The sequence below is a fragment of the Pleurodeles waltl genome, chromosome 3_1, assembly GCF_031143425.1.
Source record: "Pleurodeles waltl isolate 20211129_DDA chromosome 3_1, aPleWal1.hap1.20221129, whole genome shotgun sequence".
In the NCBI taxonomy this organism is placed as follows: Eukaryota; Metazoa; Chordata; class Amphibia; order Caudata; family Salamandridae; genus Pleurodeles; species Pleurodeles waltl.
This window is the reverse complement of record NC_090440.1, coordinates 1596461771-1596483635: the sequence shown is the minus strand read 5'-3', so window position 1 is coordinate 1596483635 and position 21865 is coordinate 1596461771. Positions and strand designations below refer to the sequence as shown.

Sequence of the window (21865 nt, the reverse complement as noted above, 5' to 3'; positions counted from 1 at the left end):
CATAACTGTCCTCTCAGGCTTTTGACATTCAAAACAGCCTTACTTGTGGTCTTCACTTATGCCCAGAGGGTGAGTGAGCGAAACGCATTGTCTTCTAAGCCACCCTGTCTTTCCATCTATCCTTACAAAGTGGTGCTTCGCACCAGGGCTTTCTTTTTACCAAAAGTGGGCACGCCCTGTCATGTAGGCCAACCCATCACTTTGCCTAAAGTTTATGCACCCCCTCATCCTTCTAAAGTAAAGGAGAGACTCCACCGGCTGTGCCCAAAAAGAGCGTTGGTGTTCAACTTTGATCGTACCAAAGAGTTTGGGGTGGATGATCAACTCTTTGTTGGGTGTGAACAAAGGTTGGGCAGGGCAGAAGAGAACCATTTCTAGATGGTTTGTTCCCTGCATTAAACTGTGCTATGCGTTGTCTATAAAGCAACCCCCTGAGGGTTTGTGGGCTCATTCTACAAGAGCAACAGCTGCAACCACTGCGTTAGCACGTGGCGTTCCAGTCCTGGATATCTGTCAGGCTGCAGCGTGAGCATCCCTGCACACATTTACCAAACACTACTGCCTGGACAGTCAGGTCCATAGGGATGGGTACTTTGCCCGATCGGGCCTTCAGGACTTCCTAGTGTGATCTTGGTTTGAGACCCTCTTCCGGGGATGGTGTTGCTTAGGTATTTATTCTAAGGTAAGAAATCTGCAACTAGAAGTTTCTATCAGATGAACAAGTTACTTACCTTCGGTAACGCCTTACATGGTGGAGACATTTTCTGGTTGATGATTCCTTATGGACCTCCCCATCCGCCCGCTCGGTGAACTGATTTCTAGGGACAGGGGCTTCCCTTTCAGGGCCCTAGTTCTGATGCATATGTGGTCAGAGTTCTTCATGGCTCTGTGCTTCTGGCGTGGAACGTCGTGAAAAGAAACTGACGTCAGTGCACCATGGTGGCGTGAATATAGGTCCCACAGTGTCATATCCATCGTGCTTGATGCCGATGATTGACGCGGAGCTGACCGACGCCACCTAATGGTGTGCAAGGGTACTGCCTGAGAAAAATTTCAGTGTCCAGACTGATGCCTGGGAGGAATTCTAAGGTAAAGAATCTGCAACTAGAATATGTCTCTTCCAGATAAGGCGTTACTGAAGGTCAGTAACTTCAATTTGCCCTTACTAAAAACTACACCAGTATGGCTTGTTGTAATTGTTCATAGTGAGTTGGGGAATCTGCACAAATTAGCATGTTAGAAAATCACTAGTTTGTTAAAGTCCATGGAACTTCATTACATAGATGACATTTTCCTTTACCTCATTCAGTCGGAGTGTATATCTCTGGTAAGTTGTTAAATTACCTATTAGAAGACGTTTTACCTAAATTATCATATTGGGCTACTACTTATAGAAGGAAGCCCTATTGGAAGTCATGAGAATAGCTGTGATAAATTGGTTCCTGAGAAGTGTATTGGAAGCCCAAACAATCTAGAAGTGTATGTACGGAATAAATTAAATATTGTTCCATGCCTTTGGGGATGATGTTTGGTGTACCACTCTTGCATATTTTATTAGATTATCTTTGTTGTGTCAGTACACCCATAGTCGCTCATGCATTCATTGATTTGTCTTTCTGCCATCGGAGATCGTGATGATGCTTTTTTCAATTTAATGCGAACTCGAGTCGAAAGTGCACTTCACATGAGCACCAGTTACATTACACGGGGGCACATTCATTTATTTTAATAGCTGGTTTACTTGCTGGTAATTATCAATTCTGAAATATTTAAAAATTAACCCACTTGTAGAGCTTAGTGTGGTGAACAGCCTCAAAGAGGATCTCTTCAGAAAGTTGTAAATGGCTGTGTAGTGTTAATTCAAGCAGGTAAATAAGTCACTCCCACAATTTACAACATATTTCAGTGTCTTCAGATGAAGTTGCTAAAGTGTAATTCCTATTTTAGTCATATTTGTGACTCGATCCTTGGGAAGCATTCTTGAATAAATTATGAATCTGATATGAGGAACCAAAATAGCATAAATAAATATGGTAAGTGTAAATAACTTGCTTGTCTAATTGTATGTAGCCACACGTCTATGTATAGTATTTTATGGTATAAAATTTCTTGAATGCCATGTATTATGTAGTTTAAAATGTGTGTATTGTTATCTATCATAACATATTTTCAGATAAAGGGCCTGATTACGATCTTGATGGACGGGGTTACTCCATTACAAATGTGACGGATATCCCGTCCGCCGTATTAAGATTCCATTATATCCTATGGCAATTGTAATACGGCGGATGGAGTATGCGTCACGTTTGTGACTGAGTGTTCTAACCACTAAAATCATATTCAGGCCCTAAGTCTTCACGTTAGATGCCTTAATGAGAAATGCCCAAACGTAACCCAATCATACTAAACAGTTACAATATTAAAAACAAAACCATACAGCAGTTTCCCCATTCATTGTACTCAGCTTATATGATGCAGTTGCCATTCAGGGATTTTACGTATCGATTGTGAAGTGCTTTGTCCAGTTTTTCATAACCGTGCTTCGAAATTGTTTAAAAAGAAAGAAATTTGTATGTGTAAAATATTGCATTTTAAATATGAAATTTTTGTCTTATATTAATTTATGTAAACTAGGGTTTTGTAGATATCTTTCAATGTTTTGAGATACACAGAGGTGATTTATTAGTCAAAACACAGTCTCAGCCATGATTTTCAAGCCTAGAGGATCCCGCTATTTCCAATACAATCATATTAACCACATTAGGGAATATGTTGGATTATTACTGCATCTCTGATTTTGAAATATCATTGTTTGAAAAATTAGACCTAAAGGATATCTCTTTAATGTGCTAAACTGTGGTGTGATTTTAACACTATAGTTGGTCCGTGACAACGCAGATCTTCGTTGTGAACTTCCTAAACTGGAAAAGCGTCTCAGGGCTACGGCTGAGAGAGTTAAGGCCCTGGAGAGTGCACTGAAGGAAGCCAAGGAAAATGCCATGCGTGACCGGAAAAGGTACCAGCAGGAAGTGGACCGTATAAAGGAAGCTGTCAGAGCCAAGAACATGGCACGGCGAGCGCACACAGCTCAGATTGGTAAGAAGATTGTATGACGCTTAATGATCTGGAATTCACTGGATGAAAATGTGCAGTAAAACGTTTAAGGAGAGTGTGTTGTGTGAACTACTCTGTTACCTCCTGGTTGTCTGAATGTATAGTTTAACATCGTAAGCCAATCCAAGACCACAGAACTAAAAAAGATAATGCCAAAGGGTTCGACTGATATCATAGGAAAAGGCAAAGGACTAGATAAAATCTTGAAACAATAGAGCAAAACATATGTAAAAAACAGCCTGAGAGACATTCTTTATGGAATGTCGTCCATTATTACCCAGCATGGTCATGATTAAGTGAAGAAGTATTACTATTATAAATAACCTCTGATACGTTGGGGACAGTTTTTGTTGCGAGCCAAATCATACAGCATAAACTGTTGTGCAATCCACACATAAGGGGTCATTAGGACCCTGTTTTGCCAGCATCGCCAGATTACAAGTTTTCATTGGTCTGGCAGTCCTAATCTATGAAGGCAGTGCTGCAAGTGCTCTATTATGAGACAATGCTGTAGACTGTTTCCCGCTGGGCCAGTGGGAAACTCGTAATGGGTTCTGCGGGAAGGCGGCTGCACTGGCGGCAACCTGTCCGCTGGGACTTCAGCGGACAGCCTTTTCCATCCACTGAAGTCGTAATGACACCCATAATCTCTTTTTTGCCACTTGTCCCTTGCTATTTGTGCAATATACACTTATTAATTGAAGATTTAATATGAACAACATTTTGTGTGATCATCCTTGCTTATTTATAGACTTAGACTATACATTTCAAATGCTTCGTATTTGGAAACATTAACAAAAATATATATGTATAGAATACGTCTAGGAATGTTTGGTAATATTCCCTAACACAGGATCATAGTTGTAATGCCCTTTTTAGGTCGAGCACGCAAGTGCTCTGACGGGTTGTAATCTACCTGTGGGCTTTTAACCACACCCACTGCACGGCCACCACTATCACTCGTTCATGGACTTGACTTTCAATAATCTTTTATCAGCATTGGTAAATTCTTTGTTTGTCCCTCCTTGGGGCAGTTTTGTGACTGCCTTGGCCATTGATCCCATTTCACGAATAATTGCATGTTTGGTGATACGTTTGACTGTGAGCGAACTTCTCTTTCCTTTTGTGCCTCTCCTTCGTGCTCACGCTCATGGCCGCCGTGGCGCTTTGAATTGGCTTGCTTATGTCAACTGTTTTCATTTTCATTTTCAATTTATGTGGCAAGAAGAGTCCATTTAGGAATTTACCATGCTAATAGCACTAACTCAAATGCAAGACCCATTGCATTGCAAATAGTTAATTTTGCATTCAGTTTCCCATTTGTTCTCGAAATGTTAGAGCAGACAAATAATGAATGAAAGAATGCATGAAAAAATTATCGAATGCACAACAACTCCTACTAGTTTCCCAGCACTATGAGGATTCATAGGTTCATTTAGAGCCTGGCCTGTGGTCTGTCAGCTTGCTATCTTAGCAGAGGTCTTGTACTCTGACTTCTGGCATCTCTGTAGTACAAATACCTCATCCGAGGGAGTTGATGCTTTCATTACTGTCAATGCCAGCTTAAGGACCTGTTCTGCGTTCTCTGTTGCTTTGCAGCACCACAGCCCCACTTTGTTGCTGCAGAGCAGAAAACCAATGGCCTTGACTAGCTGTGCAGTTTTCTCCATGAGCTCCTGTGATGCTTGAATGTATTTCTTGCCAGGACTGGTATGTCTTGTACGGCGTTCTGTTGGGTCAAGATTTTCTGCAGTCTGAACTGGCTAATGCTCTGCTGATGGAAACCTGGTGCTCTGCCTATTTCAAAATAACTAAAAGGGGTTATTGAAATGAAGGACCAATCTGATTAGGTTGTAAGGGTATTAAATTTTCTTTTATTTGTTTCAACATCCAGTTGTTGCAGCTGGCTTTTATTTCGCTCAGGCCTACAGACCGATGAGCTTTTTCCATTCTTCAGGCTAATTAGCTAAAGTCGCAGTTTGGAAGTTAGTACAGGCCAAAACAAAATGTAAGAAGAGAGGGGTTCAAAATGTTTATGAATTCAATCACATTGTCCTGTTGGTCACCTCGTATTGTGAAAAATTGTATTATCTGCATCGGACACTTCCTTGAGTTTCAGAAGACCGTGGGTGTCAAGGTTTGGTGACTTTAGATGGAGTGATTTGTCAGATGTTTAGGATGGAAAGAAATATGACTCCTTCAATGGAGGAATTGAAGATATTGAGAATAATAGGGGTGCTAGTTCCTCGGCAAATGTTTTTACCAGTTTACCTGGGAAAGGATTGTTGGCGTACACAGCGTGTTTAGTGGAGGTCATTTGTAATTAACAAGAATAAGCTTAGGTTTTAAATAGTTTAAAGGATGACCATTTGGAATTTTCCTTTCTGGTATCCTGAGGCTAGTAGATTGCAATACAGTTTTTAGTTCTTCTCAGAGATTAAGCTGGGTATGGTGCTGCCAATCATATTAGAGCTTAGAATTTGTAATTTTTGTGTTAGATGGGTGCAGTTCTTAATAGTTTGAAAGAACATTCTTGGGTGGTTTGAGGTTTTGTTGATTTGTATTTTTGTTTAAATTCACTTTAGTGAGGCTAACAAGATCCTTCTGAATGTTTCTTTGAGATTTTAGAATTTGTGAAGGTAAAGGTGTTAAACATCCTCCTGGTTTTCTCTGTTTCCTGTTGATTCTTTTGTTTATCCTTAGATTATTTGTGTAACGGGTGGTGGCATGCTTTTTTCCTTGATGGATTTATGAGTGAGTAACACTAGTTTCATAATAGCTTTCTCATTGTTTTGATGTAGATTTTTGTTTCAGAAATAGTTATTGAATGGAGAGGTATATTAATGCTATCCGGAATGTGTAGTTGTAGAAGATTACTTTAACTACAGGTTTCTAGAATTGTGAATTAAAATGGGTTCATAGTGATCTGACCAGTCTAGTTTCATTAGACTGTTAAGGTTGAGGGGGTTAGCTTGAGGCAATTGTGAAGTTTATGGATGTTTTCTTTTGAGGTGTGTGAGAAAAGAGATGAGTTGTATGAGGCTGGATAATGTGTGAAATTTCTGTTAGTTTAGGCAAGACTTAGATTTTGCTGGTGTTCTTAGAGATATTGAATTCAGATTGTAGATGTGTTCCACGAAGGCAATTGTATGGCTCAGTGGCCTGTAGATATTATGAAGGCAGATGAGGTATTATGAATGAGTTTGAAGGTGAGAGAGAGGATGACCACATCCCATTATCCCTGATCATACTAGATCATTTGCTTCAATTTTTGTAGAATATATCTTCGCATAAAAAAAGAAACGCTCTCTGAAACTAGAATGTTAAATGATGTAGTGAAGCCATGGAAAACCATGGCTTACGATGATAAGCACATCTAAGTGGGGTTACAGTAAGATTCACTGTTTGTTCTGCAGGCGCTCAGGCAGATCTGGCATATATAAGCATTCTATTTACTGATGTGATTTTGTAATAGCTACAGATAGTGTTAGCTTTGAGCTGGTTGTGTAGATCTCATTTTTGGCTGTAGAATGGGAATAGGACAACCAGAGTGTGTTGAGAGGCACATACTTCTGTTTTGGAAATAGGTGGGAAAACTGAGTGAGGTTAATCAAGAATAGGAGGAATAGCTTTATTATGATTGTAAATGTGGAGGAATAATTGAATAGGTGCATGAATCAGTACAGCAAACCGTTTGAGTGGGCACTGCTATTACTGTATATGTGGTGGATCTTAGAAGCATGCAGATATTTTATCCATTAAGGGAATGGAATTATGAGCATGAGAACAAATCTTGTAGTGTTTTCTGCTAGAATCTGAAATTGGATTGTTCCTACTCATACAACACAATAAAGAAACACCGCTTTTTGTGTACTTTGCTGAGCTCAGTGCCCATCACTAGAATATTTCCATGGACTTGCAGTCTAACTAGCCTCATAAGTCTCTGGTTGCCTTGACCTAAACAATTAGGGGAACTTGGTGGTACAATGTACACCACCAAAACGAAACCTTTTCTATTTCCCGTGGAGAGATAGACCCTTTTCTACTTTTCCAGCCACTATTTTCCCCATTTGGTAGCGTTCAAAATGGAGTCAAATTTTGCTTACTTATACCTTAGCCTGTTTGTAGCCTTGTCCGACTATTCTAATTGCCATGATTTTAACCCTCTTACCTAAGAACAGTGTGTGACAAAGATAATTCTTACAATTAGGCACTATAAACGTAGATGATGTAGAAAGAACAAAGTGTGTTGAATTGTGTTGAATTATTTTAAGCCAAGAAATATTAGGTGTTTTTGGTCTTCTAGGAACTGAAGGAAGTTATTAATTGGTCTTTTTGCATGGGTTCCATAGGGCTTAGTTCTTAACAGGACCTGTCTCCTAAAAGAACAAACATGAAGGCCCTTTGATAGAATGCTTATGGGAAAGCCCCATATGGCCATTGTAGACAAGATAAAACCCAGGGGCTAATTTCAAGCAAAACATGTTTTAGACAAAGCAGGTAAATCCAGCTGCATTGTCTATTGACTGCATCTTGAAACTACTAGAGTATTACTATTTATAGGAGAAACTCGAGGCACCAAAAGTGAAAGTCGTGATAGGTTCTAAATTAGATCACTATAATGCTCCATTTTTTAGCTCATGTAAGGGGAACCACAACATTATTAAATAACAAGACTCTTAAAAATGGATCTGCAAAAAAGGAGCATATTTCCCTATTTTATGTGAAATACATAGATGCCTTCCCTCTCCAAAGGGAAATGTAAGCACTTGCCATTATCCTAATAGCAGTCTCTGGTCAGTGTCTGGGGCTATATGACATGCTCTAGAGCTACACAGTCTAATGTATGACTTTCAGTGTGGAGAATGACACTAATTCAACTACAGCAGGCCAGCAGAAGCCAGGATGTGAGGCAGAACCTGGCTGTGATGGAGAGGGATACTCAGTTGCCTGCAGTATCCCATTCTGTTCTTCTGACTGGGAATGCTTTAGTATGTGGAAACCAAACATACACCATCTTCTTTTAGCTACTTTTGTTACGAAAGCCAGGGTTTGTTCATAGGCTCGGATAACCTCTGTGCGATGGTGTGACCTTTACAAAAAATAATTGATCGTGTTGACCACCCCAACAACCAACTGATGGCTTTGAGATGTTAGTTTCTCTCTCTTGAAATTAGATCTGTGCTTCACTGGTGTAGTTTAAGGTCTGCACAGTTAGATTGGCAACCCCTGAGAAGATAATAGTAAATTCGTCTCTTTTATGGATTCTCTACGGGAGATATTTTCAGATGATTAGTGTGCTCGGATCCATGAGATCGTGTGGTGACCTTCTTTGTATGGATCAACAACTGCAACCAGGACTAGCGATGTCTAACCGATAATCCAAGGTATTTCTACAATGTTCACCTGGCACCAAGTGTGACAACTCTGCACAGTCAACTGTTGCTTGGAAAAAAGTCTAGAGTGGCTAGTCACGCTTCAGTATGAAAACATCTCATCTGCAAGACCAGTACTGCTTCGTACAGTTCGTATGTTCTGATATAATTACTAACATATTCACTATTAATTATTCTGGAGTAATGCATAAAATAAATACATTAAATTTTGAATGCTGATAATTATAACATCGTTATGACCTTTACAAAGAAATAAGCAAGGAAAGGAATTTCTGAACCCTGACAGTTTCTGAGAATGAGTAAAGAGGTCTTATGACAACGGGTTTTATAATATGGTTTGTTACAGTGGTGTCACAGCTCTCATTATAACATTGTCCACAAGAGATTTTGCTTTTTTGAGTACTCTTTGAGTACATTTTCAGTGCTTATTAGGGCCCGTGCTTGTGGTTAATAAATTCTATAAAACATTTCAGCCTCATTTCATGGCCATATACGGTAATTTCACATTGGGTAAATCCGGCACTGCACATTCCAGGTTTTCCTAGTGCAAAATTACAGCCCTATTATGATATAGTAAATTCATAATAAAGAATAAAGAGAGGTACAACGTTTGCAAACCCACTTCCCAAACATTTTCTCTCTTTTTTAACAGCTTTTCTCTAGGTATGCCCTAGCCAAATCTGCACAGGAAACATATTTTGGACAACTTGTAGTGTTGCATCAGCAGTAAAACCCACGTCTCCCTGAGGTGGCATTACCCGACATCTTGTAATGAGGGTCTTTATGTTCCTATATTCACACCACAAACAGGCATGAAAGCAATGGCTGTTTCCTTTCCTCAAACCGCATGGGATGCAATGCATTAGATCTGCATTGACAACATTAAAAGCATCAGTGGTCTTAGTCATCTCATCTTGTTCGACAAGAGTCTAACATTTTTTTGCAACGATATTGATATTGCACATTTTTGTTGGAATGGGTACGAGTCGATACCATGCAGTGTGTAAGTGTTTTCAGGCACCTTTTTTGTAATCTGTCTCTTTTGTGTTCAATTTCCTTCCACAGCAAAGCCCATCCGCCCTGGACATTACCCAGCATCATCCCCAACAGCAATCCATTCCCTTCGAGGAGGAGGAGGATCGTCACACTCCACCTACTACCAGACCCTGAAATAAAATCAGAAGTAAGTGCCTTAGAATTCAGTACATGACCAAGTCCATCATCAGACATTAGCGGTAGGAAGAGCCCACACAGTCTGATCTGATAAAGGGATTAAACCCCATACCTGTTATTTTATGATATGAAAGACAGATTTTGTTTCTCAGACGCCAGCTACTCAAGCACTATTCTCACCCTATCTAGAGAGCAGACTACAGCATTGGTTATAACATGCCACAATGCACAAAACTGTATTTCATGTTCAAATCCCATAAATATTGCTATATTTAAGACATTTCACAACTTGTATATGACAGGATTCCTATTGTGCTCTCGCTGATGTCAATTGAAAGGTTCAATATTACTCCCATTCCCCAATCCGTGTAAAAACAAGGTTATTGATTTAAAAAAAAAAAAAAAAAAAAAAAAAAAAAAAAAGTTAATCGGGAAAAATAAAGTAGAGAACAACCTTAATTTTAGCCAATATTGTTGTAATCGGATACAAGGGGATCATTTTTTGTTTCTGAAAGGCAGAAGCAAATGTCGCTGATTCACATGTCGTTTTATTTACCTCTCATTAGAGGCATTTAAAAATATTCCTTCCTGGGAAGGAATAAACAGTGGTCATTAAACGACCTTAAATTGCATGTACAGTCACTTTGCCCTTCTTGCCCAGTAGAAGCCAGGCAGCCAGGTCAATAATTTCCACCGCTGGTTCAGGCTGAGGTACGTTAAACCCAGTACTTCGCCCACCACTAAAATGGGTGGGGAATTTATAGTTTTGGTGGGGTAGTGCACCACAGGTTTATTGTGGTGCTCTCGCTTCAACAAACTCTAAATAACCCCCTGGGCTGTTATATTTAATCGTTCTTATAGCACTGGTTTGTGGCCAGGAGCTGCTAGTTTGACTGTAGTCCAGACTACTGTTTTGCTTCCTTTCTGGTGAGTTGAAAGGTGTAGGAAATCTGGGCGAGGAATGCTCAGTTACTTTCACAAGTGGGCCTCAGAATGATTAGAATGAATGAGGAGCCCTATTTCTCGCGCTGGTTGAGCAGGACCCCATTAAGCAAGCACAGTCCTGGGTCAGGTAAGCTCATTGGTCTCTCTGAACGAAAGCAGACTCTGAGAGTTTATTCAAATACAAAATGGAAGCTTACTGATGTGTCCTGGATATGCCATTTTAGCTTATTTAGATTTTAAACTGGGTGAGGTGCCAGATGTAGACTTTTTTTAGTGCCACTTTGAAAATATTGTGGGTAATTTCTGTATCTGTGATTTATCAATGCCTGTATGCATTCAAGGCAAGAACACCTTTGGAAGTAAAATCTAAGTATTGTAGTCAATTCTCAATGTCTGGTTCTGTCCGGCACCCGCACACAATTCGGCGCCTTACAGAGGGAAGGAGCATACACAGCTCCTCGTGAATTGCATCTCTGGATTGTAGCAGCAGCAGGGGTGGAGGCACATGAGCCATGATGCTTCAGTGGGCACAGCTCAGCAAGTGGCAGGTGGAGACACATGGGCCCAGAACCAGGGATTAATTGCCCCCAGTCACTTCTGAGATGAGTGAGGCTGAGAGCCAGTGCCCTCAAGCTAGAGTTAATGTTGCCCACAGGTGTATTGACAATTGCTGAGACCCGAGTCCTCATGCCGTACAGTGGCATTTGAGCATCAACCAAACGGCCCTTCCAGTCTACCTTGAACCAATGTTTGGGACAATTGAAATCAATCAAGATGTTCTACAGTTTCCTGAAAACCAGTTAACATAGGAAGTGTTTCCCTGAGGTTGTAGATATGGATATGGAACTGGATGGCCTGTGGCTAATCAGATACTATTGCTGTGTCCTGGCCTTACGGAAGAACAGGGCACAGGGCCTTTATAGCTAAGCCATGCAGTGCACGCTAAACCCATGGCCACAGTATTTTTTTAGGTTTTGCTCATCTCAGGCCACAGGCTGACCTGCTGAACACAAAACAGACTTCCTCTTCCATTAAATTAAATTAGATTTAGAACCAGACACTAGCACTTGAGACAAAGGCTTCTGCAACATGGTGAAAAGTGAACGCAGTAGAGGATGGGACACTCTCCAATAACAAAGACAGGATGCTCCTTATCTAGGGCTGGGTTCTGCAAAGTCGGTCTTGGAGAGCGTGGTCCATGCCAGATTTTTAGCATATCCACATTTAGAAAAAAGATGTTTCAGAAATCTACATTTTTCTAAATGTAGATATGCTAAAAATCTGGCATGGACCCGGCTCTCCAGGACCGACTTTGCAGAACCCTGATCTAGAGGAAGGTAAAGAGGTGGTGTTTGAGAGACTGATGGACCACAAAGCTATATCTTTTGTATTTGGTGGGGCACTGAGATCATGGTACATTCTTTAGAGCCCTTGCATGAGAGATGGGCTTTTTTTGTTAATTGATTGTTATTTGAGTCGTTTTTATTAGATGAGAGTAATCTCACGTAGAACCTGCTTGATGGGCTTCCAGTAGTTAATGGAGCTACTGTCATTTGCCACACATGTACACTCATTTTCTTTGGCAGTAATTGTCAGATGATTCGTTCTTGCACACTTTTTAGCTTGAAGTGAGGAGGCATCTGCAATGCGCTTACAACACTTACTTTTTCAAGTTTTGTATTTCAGTGGATATTTATCGGTCTCATTTTTATCTTGTCAAAAATAACATTTTCTGCGAGGGTGCATGTGAAGCAAATTTTATCTCGCAGATTTGTGTACATCAGAACATTCTTAATAAGTTTCCCATATCACAGACAGGTGAGTAGACAAGTGTCAAAGAGGTATGCGTGGCTACAATTTGAAGCGGTATAATAGCAAAAATCCATACCATTTAAAAAAAAAAAAAAAAAAGTTGCAAATCCCGATTTTCACAAAAAATGAAAATATCACGTACACGCACATTAGTCGTAGCACTCGTGTAAGTACATGCATGCTGTATCAGGAAAACAATGCGACTTCCCAAAGCTGTTTTGGGGGTGTTAGTGAGTGGATGCTGTTTATTGGATGCGTCTTTCGAATTTGCTTTGCTGATGAGGCTCCGCCCAAAAGAATGTTTCATGCACAGTTAATGGCACCTCCTAAAATCCTTTGTATTTAATCTACCTTAATGACCTAACATTTAATTGTAATTTCTACAAATAAATTGTGATATTGTATGTACCAAAAAGCAGATATTTGACCCCGTGTTTTTTTTTTTTAATAATCAACTATATTTACAAATAGTTCAACAATATCCTGTTCAACAACAGTGCCAAGTGTGAGAAATAGATTTTCGTACTGCTGAACATCATCGCGATGTGGAGGTCACCTTCATTGGCCACAGATGTCTAAAGCATTGCTTTTCTTTTGTGGGTTCGCAGTGCTTTCCCCCGAGAGATAAAAATGGGTCAGCTGTGAACATTGAACTGAATTGTAATTTGTGTATGCATTCATACTTTGCTTGTATCAACGTAGTACGCAATAATCATTTAATTGGGGACAGATGTATGAAGCCATTTAGCTGTTGCAAAGCCTGTGATTCTCTAAATCACAGGATGTACTACAACGAAAAAGACTAGCACAAATTAACTAAACCCATTTAGCATTCAGTTACATCTTATCAAATCAATTAAAGGAGATCAATGAATCACTATTTGTTGTGTTTAGGGCATACGTTCCAAACAGCAATTGCTTATGGTATGTGGTAATGTTTTGTAACCAAATTCCAGTTGCAAAACAATAATTCTTTACCACCACCTCAAAGGAGGTGGTAAGCCATTCACAAGCGGGAAGGAGTCCCCAAGCCACCCCTTCTTCTTTGAGAATGTGAAAAACATACATCTAAGATTAGGGAGTGGTCCCAGGAACAACAGCCTACTTGTAAAAAAATTGAAATTAAACGGTTACATTTTTTTAAAACGCAACACATTTGCATTAAAAAAACATAACAATCCATTTATTTAGCTGCAGCATAGACGTGGTGGTCTACTGGTCCTAGAAGGCGACAGTCTCTGTGATTGCTGCCATTCCTCATTAATAATAATAATGAGGTTTGTTAATGTATAACCCACTAGCAACCACTGCTTAAAAAAATACAAGTTTCATACGTTACGAATAGCGCTTTCCTAATTGTGATTCAGAGAAGTGGAAAGCGCTATTCCCAATGTTGGTACATCTGTCCAATAGTTGTGAAAAGAACAATCACTTGTAGAAGAAATATATTAAAGTCTCTTTTTGCCCACTAGATGGCAGCATTGTCTTTGTTATAATTAACTTACTATCGCTCTCCTGATGTGTGGAAATTGAGGGGGGAGGATGGAGCAGTCAGCACCCAGGCATTGCCAGCACTGGAGTTTAAATAATTAGCTTAATCTACTCAGTGGTCATGTTTGAAAACTCTTTCCTAAATACATTGCACTTAATGTTTCAGCGTATCTTCATTTGATGAAATGCATTTCCCATCCTTTCAAAACCCTATGCATAACCTTCCCATACTTAGCTTTGGTTAGCAACTGGGGCAGATCCCCATTGAAGAGGGAAAAAATGGGATGGCCCTAGAAAGAGCCAGAGGCATTCTAAGGCATGGGTAAAGTGTGCGAGCGCCCCTCCTTCTAAAGGGGGCTCCGTTGGAATGTTTTTTTTTTTTGGTCATTAATTTTATTGATATCAAGAATACTAAAAGTAACAATGGTGACAATGTCATGTACATCCATCTTGGGTACAGAAGAGAGTATCAACCACCAGTAGTAGTACATGCATACCCAACAACAGGGATTGCAACAAATTTAACCGTATGGGAGCAACGTGGGCGGGAAAGAGAGCAGAGTACAAGAAGGCGACAGAATAGAGAGAAAAGAGAAAGAAAAGAAAAAGAGAGAGGTGAAAGACGGGGACAGAGAGGTAAGAGAGGGTCAGAGGACGGGTGATCAGTGAGGGCAGGTAAAGTTAACTTTTTTCTCTGTTTGACCTTTATCTATTCTATTTCTCTATCTAAACCTCTCTTCCTCTTTGCCTTCCTGTACCTTTGACTGTCTCTCTACCCCGTGTCCTCTTATGGAGTTTATTTGGCATCATATGGTCTTGAGTTAGCAAGAACTCGGTAATAACATTAATTTGCTACATACAGAGGCCGGGAAAATATGTTGCTCGAGGTCCCAAAAACCCTTAAGATGGCTGTACATAGAGCTGTTAATTCAAATTTAGTGCAAGGGGTAGCTCACAGAGAAGAACATTTGCTACTTCTGAAACAATGCATGAATTGGTAGGCTGCCAGTTCGAATCCCGACAAGGACAGCTCAGCCTTACATCCTCCAGAATGTTGGAAATGTATCTTAAGTTCAGTAGTAGTTACAACTGGGTAACTGAGGGTCCATGTCCATTCTCACGTCAAGATCCTTTCCTTCTTCAAATCTTCACGGGCCCTGGTCTTGTGTGCGTCATTGAAAGTTCATCCCTCCCTGCAGCCTCCTACACGACCATGGCTGAGGCATTAGTCTCTGGCCTTGAAGATGTCAGTGATGTACTTTCCCTGGATTTGTATTACAGCTACTTAGGTCACTAATATTGATGACATCTTAACCACTATTGGCTTCATCTGGCTTTCCTGAAACCAACTTGCCTTCCCTTCATCTCTTCTTTGCTTTCTTTGGAGTTTTCTTCGTCTTTATTGCTTGCAGGAAGGACAAGAAAGATGGGGTTGTGCCTGTGATGATTTGCTTCATGTTTCATCTAGAACGAATGCTACAAAACGTAGTGGTGTAAAAACCCATATTTAACAGTAGATAATTACATGGCATAGCTCATCTGATATCTTTCGTGTCCAACATAATCAAGACATTTGGGGAAATTATTGACCTTGAGCTTAACACTCAGTCCATGTACTTCATTCCCTGCTGAAGAGATCCAAAATGGCACGTTCTCTGTGAAGCAACCATTTTCAGTTCAGTTAGAGAATTTAAGTTTGGAGGATTGGTAAAGGACACAACAATTAAAGGATCTTTTGACTACATTCTATATGTAAGTCCGGGTTGTGCTCAGGGTGCTCACTGGGGGCACCTGAGAGCCCTGCTCACAGGTTTGTAGCACTTAAACACACGTTTCGAGTTGAATTCTGTTTAGGTCTCTATGGAGAACAGTGAGCACCAAAGTGTCTGTCATATGGCTTGATGCAGAAGAAGATTTCTTGTAAAGTGACTTTAAGGGTACCCTGGCTAATTAATAATTGATAATGTGTTCTTACAGAGGGTACTGTAGTCCTTTTCAAGTATGTGTGCAATACCTTTCTCTGACCATGGCGTCGGGATCTGGTTTCAGAATGCCATGGTATGTTGTGATTTATTGGTGAAGAGATTGTGTATGTATGCATTATCTTTCCTAACAGGGGTTGCATTTATAAATGCCCCATTGAAGATGTTAGGCAAGGATTTGGCATTTGAGGCTTCCTAAATTGTTGAATTGGAATGTGACTGGTGAACTTGGTGTAGCATGGTGAAAAAAACATTGTAGTTTGTAAGGGTGCACTTGGGTTGATTGTCTGAGCTCTCTGGTGAGGCAGAGTGAGTGCTGTATTTACTAGGGCTGAGCTATCAGTTTGTAACTTCGCTCTGGTTATGGGAATAGTCATTCTGGTGCACTCTTTTAGCGTATGTAATTTAGGCAGGATTTTGGTTGATGGTCGGGTTCCTTATTAAACTTGGTTGTTGATTGGATGAGGGTGAAGGCAGAGCAGAGGGAGAAGGAAAGGGAGTGGGAGAAGGAGAGAGGGAGATGGAAGGAGAGCAGGGATTAGTGACCAGGACCAGATGCGAGACAGAAGACTGGGCAGGAAGAGAGGGCAGAGTAAGAAAGGAGCTAGGAGGTGGAAGAAAGAGACTTGGAGAAGGGGACAGATTGAGGCCATAATGGTTGAGTGGGAAAGGAGAAGGAATGGAAAACGTAGGTGATAGGAAGGAGTTGGAAGGGGGCAGAAGGACTTGGTAGGTTGTAGGGACAAGGACCGGGGAGATGGAAAGGACCAGGTGAAGTGTCCTAGCTGGAAAAGATGAAGGTGCTGAGAGAGTATAGGAGAGGACAGTGGCTAGAGAGGGATCAAGATGTCGGAGGGAGGACTGGTGGGAGTGAGAGGTCAGAGAGGGCTGAAATAAGAGATTGATATAGATGAGAAACAGCATTAGAACAAAGCAGCCAAATACAATTGGGTTATTGGACCAGATACATTCCGAAGAGATGAGCCTTTAGGTGAAGATGGAAGGACTGAAAGGTAGGTTTAATCTGAAGTTGGCAGGAGGAGAGTTCCAGAGGAGAGTGTCAGCTCTCATACAGCCAGATAGCTTGAAGATATTAATTAGCCTGTTAAAAAAGATAATTTGAGTGAACCGATTTATAGGCAATTCATCATAGCTGAACTTGTATTCTTGCCTTGATAGAAAGCCAGTGCAGCTCGATTAGGATTGGAGTGATGTGGTCAAATAAAATTCCCTTGATAGAAAGAAGTACAGTTGTGGCATGCAAGGCATACTGAAGAGGCAGAGGGCAATTGGTATTCTCCTGCAAGGATAGTGTTGCTGCAGTCCAGTCCAGATAGAATTAGTGCATTAGCAACAGGTTTGTAAAAGAGCAGGAGTGAAAAGTGGCCTTATGTTTTCACAGCGTGGAGACGAAAGCCTGCCATTGGGGTTTTTTGTTTTGTAGGGGAACATAGATAAGAATGTATCCAGTGTGATCACGAGAGACAAAACAGTGTGTTCATGGGAAGAAGGGATTTGAGAAGAAAAGAGGTGAACCACTTGAGTTCTGTGTCCTTAATTCCAAAAGAGTGTTTGAGGAGCAAGAGCATTCTTTAATGTTAAATTGTGGTAAATTGTGATGAACGCTGCTGTAAGTTTGGGCAGATCAAGCGGGCAGGAGTGACAGCCACTGTCACTCAATGTTCAGTGGCTGATTTTGCACTATGCTGCAACACAGTAGGAAAGGTTAGGCTTGATGATGAATGCTGGCATGAAGCCAATGAAGTAATTTGTTGGTTTGAGGTTTTTGATGATAATGAAAGGTCATCATATGTGACTGGCCTGAAGAGGTCTAACAAATATTCCATCTCATACATAATCTCATGGAGGGGCTCTTGGCAGTTGCAGAATCATGGATGTAAATCGTTTTGTTGCTGACATAATCCTGGAAAGTTTTGATTTGTTTTGATAACATGTCACAGGACGCTCTGGACAGTGGAGAGATGTTGGCATGAATGAATTGGAAAAATGATGTGGCTGTATGTTAAGAAGGTGAAGTTGTAAGAGTACAAGTTTCAGAGGGCCACTTGATTCACAGCCTGGGAGATGACTTTATTGTAAGAATTGAGTCATTTTGAGGGAGAGAATGCGTTTTTTTGACAACAGGAACAATAATACCATGATGACTCACCATCATTACAAGTGATCTAGAGAAGTATCCCCAACAGGGATACCTCACGGGGCCATTGTGAGTTACCTGGTGTTTCCAGGACTGGAATTACTGTGTCCACAAATACTGGACTTAGTGCTGAGGGCCACAAACTCCGGACCAGCCTTTCCAGGGCCTGAGGACACTGGATCCAATTTTACCAGGTTAGATTCCATACCCAGTGAAACCAGAAGAGAGGTGGTGGGAAAAATGATTTTGTAGAATTCCATTAATGAGAAACCATTTCACCTAAACTGTTTAATGGAAATGTGAAGGATGTATGACATCTACCTTTTCATAGAAAACAATTCATTAAATGTATTTTTTGTGTGTGAAATTGGCATTTCCATGTTTATTTGTACATTCAATGGCCGCAGGCCTTACTTTCATAATCGTTGTTTTCAGAGGTATTTATTTCAGTGCTTATCTTCAGAGGATGTTACTTTGGATTTATATTCTCTGACTTCTCACCACATCTAAGCACCAACCATCCCTGGTGCCTTCACAAACTAAACACATCATCCATACTTAGCTTCCAAAAACTCCCCACCACGTTTAAGCTACACCAATCCCTGAGTCCTAAATCCCATCAATTTCTTACCATGAAAATTTCTGTCTACCCATAAACTCCACCCATTCTAGGAATCTAAAAACCTCTTACCTCCTAAACTACACCCATTCCTGAACGCTAAAGGCCTTTTCTACTCCTAAACTACACTATATCTGAAACCTAAAAAACACACTCTACCCTTAAACTCCACCCATTGTTGGATCCTAAAAATATTTCCACACCTACACCTGAACAATCCCTGAACCCTTAAAACCCCTCAGCATTCCTAAATTCCACCCATCCTTGCACCCTAAAAAACCCTCACTCCTAAACACCATCCACCTCAGTGCCCTAAAACCCCTCTTCACTCCTAATCTCCATCCATTCCTGAACCCTTAAAACACCCTCACTGCACTCAACTCCTCCCACTCCTGAACCCTAAAAACACTTCTCCTCCCTAACTACTGCCCACCACTGAACCTTTAAAAACTCTTTCCAGCACTAAACTCCACCAAACCATAAGCCCTAATAGCTCTTCAGCATCTTTTAACTTCACCCTTCCTTGAACCTTAAAAACCCTTCACCACTCATAAACTCCACCCATTTCTGATCACTGAAACACTCTCCCTACCCCTAAACTCCACCATCTCTGAACCCTAAATACCCCATTTTACACATCTGGACTCTATCCGCGCCTCATCCCTAAAATCCCTTATCACCCCTAAACATCACCCATTTCTGAACCCAAGAACGCCCTCACTATTCCCTCAACACCAGCCAGTTGTAATGAAATGTAGTATTATTGGCTCAAAATTATATTAACTTAAAACATTTTCTTTAAATTTCGTTTTTTTGTGTGATTAAAATTATTTCCTGGATTCATTTCCATGATTTAGTTTTCTCCAATGTGATTTCTAAGTTTTCTTGTTTCCTTTAATTCACATACATCAGGCAGGAATACAACTTGGCCCCTGCCTCAGTCCCTGTAGCACTGTGGAAGAAGCTGTCCCCCTCACCACCAGCAACAACATTGCCAGCATTTGGAAAACCTGGGACTGAAGGGTTGCTTTGCCCCCCCGCCGCCACCACGACCATGAAGAGTCCATGGCCATGTACAGACACCAGTGGCACTCTGGCCCCCCACATGCAGGGAAAGAATGCTGTGACACATTGAGATCGGTGAGGCCCTACATCCGTCCCCATCACAGCTGCACCTGCCCCACAAGACACTTCTCAGCCCCTGCTCATATTTAATATCTGCTCCAAGCAGATGGTGGATGGATGCAGACGTGGGCCAGTAATCCATCAGAAAGGAGGAAAATCATGCAGATTTGGACCCAGTATTCTCAGGCCTGCATTTTATTAACCGCTCTAGTAATGTTAACTCGTTGTCACTGTAATTACGTGAAGGAATACTGTCTGGAAACCAAGATTCTGCCCCATGGAATCCCCTCACCCCTGCGTAGGAGTCTCTTAATGAGGTCTACAGTGGTAGTGATATTATAGTGTTAATATTTGTGCAGATAGATATTTTGGTAGTCAATACTGTGACATACAGCCTTTAACAAGATTAAGACTATCAGTTGCAGAATTATTGCATTTCTTTATTTTGTAGCTTTATAGAGCCCTAAACACAGCATCTTCTGGTCACCTCAGGACCTCTGAACGAACTTTATGGACTGGACATGCAAAGCATTTCTAAAACAAAACCAAAAAAACGCTAGGGTAAGAAATTGTGCTAAATGAACACCAGTGTGGAAAGGAACCGTTTTCTCCCAGCCATAAAAGTGGTGGTCACTAACCACTATGACTCATTTATTAGATTATATTCCCATTAACTCAGACGAGGAGAATAAAAACAGCGACCAAGTTAAAGATCTGGAATGCTGTAGGGGATGATTTGAAAAGGCAATCCTCACTAGAGGGCACGAAAATCCAAATACTGCATCCTTTTTCCTAGTCCTCATGCTTGAGCCATCTTTATAACAGACAGACAACCTATAATCTGTCCCGCATTGGAAGCAGCTGGCAATTCTGATTTATATGATCCTACAACTGCATGGGGTTCCTGAAGATTTTTCATGTAAAACTGTTTTTATCAAGTGGGCACAACCCTTTCACTGGTACTCAAGGGAACTGCCTTCCCCATCCAATCCTTAAACTGCTTCTGTCACCTCATGGTAGAGCAAGAACCCTTGCAGTGATGCCATGATGGGAGAACAGTCAAGACCTGACTTGTCGTATTCTGTGTGGCTGTGGCCCTGGAAGGAGGAAAAGATGTGGCACACAACCAAGGGTCCACTGGAAGAAATTGGAAAGGGTAGCAACTCTGCACTGGGTCGTGTAGCATAGCTGGGGTTGCCTTCATGAGAAGAGGCTGTATGTTGTAGGAAACAGAAGAAGACTGGAGAGCGGATAACTGGCGAATGGGACAAGGTCTACTTGTCTACTGCATTCCCTGTGAAAACTGTAAGCGACTGGAGGCCTGAGCTGGAATGTTGGTGTGCTGGGAGGGGGCGTGTCTAGCGGGTCAAGCTTCACTCTGCTGCTTCCTTTGAGGGGCCGTACCAACACTTGTCTCTTCAACACTGCTTTCCCCCACCGACTACTACTATGCCACTGGGTTCACACACAATGATATCAAAACCTCTGATAGGCCTGGAATACACTTCCTTAGTGCCTTTCAGCAGATGCACCTGAATGTTTTGAGTGGTTCTGTGTGAGAGCGTTGTATGGACCACTGACCATTGATTCCCATTGCTCACCCGGAGATTATCTTGCCTTTTTGAACTAGGGGCACACCTAAACTATTCTGCATAGTCAGTCACTGCCAATGACTGATGCTGTGTCACACCCCACTGCGCTTACTAATTTAGCAGCAGTAGAGAAGACACTGCAAGATGTACCCTGAATACCAGGCTGATCCTAATTGTGTGCAAGTCACCCAGTGAAAACACGTATGCATTACAAACAACAAACAGACAGGAATATGTCTCTTCTGCCCTCAATTTGACATCAGCTCATGTTTGGTGGTTTCCCTACATGCTTCATAAGCACATTCTAGGCATATAAATAAACAATACAACAGGCCCTCCATTTGTGTCCAGAAACAAACGAAATGGCCAGTGTGGCACAAAATGCGGTGTAGGTGCCAGACTGTCCAGCCACTTGAGTGATTCTCTCTCTTTTTCGCAACCACAGTGTTAAAACGTGG

At 41.2% G+C, this 21865-nt stretch overlaps 1 protein-coding gene across 1 annotated transcript in view; it reads left to right on the top strand.

The window, feature by feature from the left end:
- Nucleotides 1–21865, top strand: part of KIF5C (kinesin family member 5C) — a 448921-nt gene that overhangs the window by 396535 nt on the left and 30521 nt on the right. The window contains exons 24-25 of the mRNA XM_069225223.1: nt 2880–3096; nt 9576–9693. Coding sequence (XP_069081324.1) covers nt 2880–3096; nt 9576–9685 — 327 coding nt within the window. The 3' untranslated portion in view covers nt 9686–9693. The remainder of the gene's footprint in view (nt 1–2879; nt 3097–9575; nt 9694–21865) is intronic.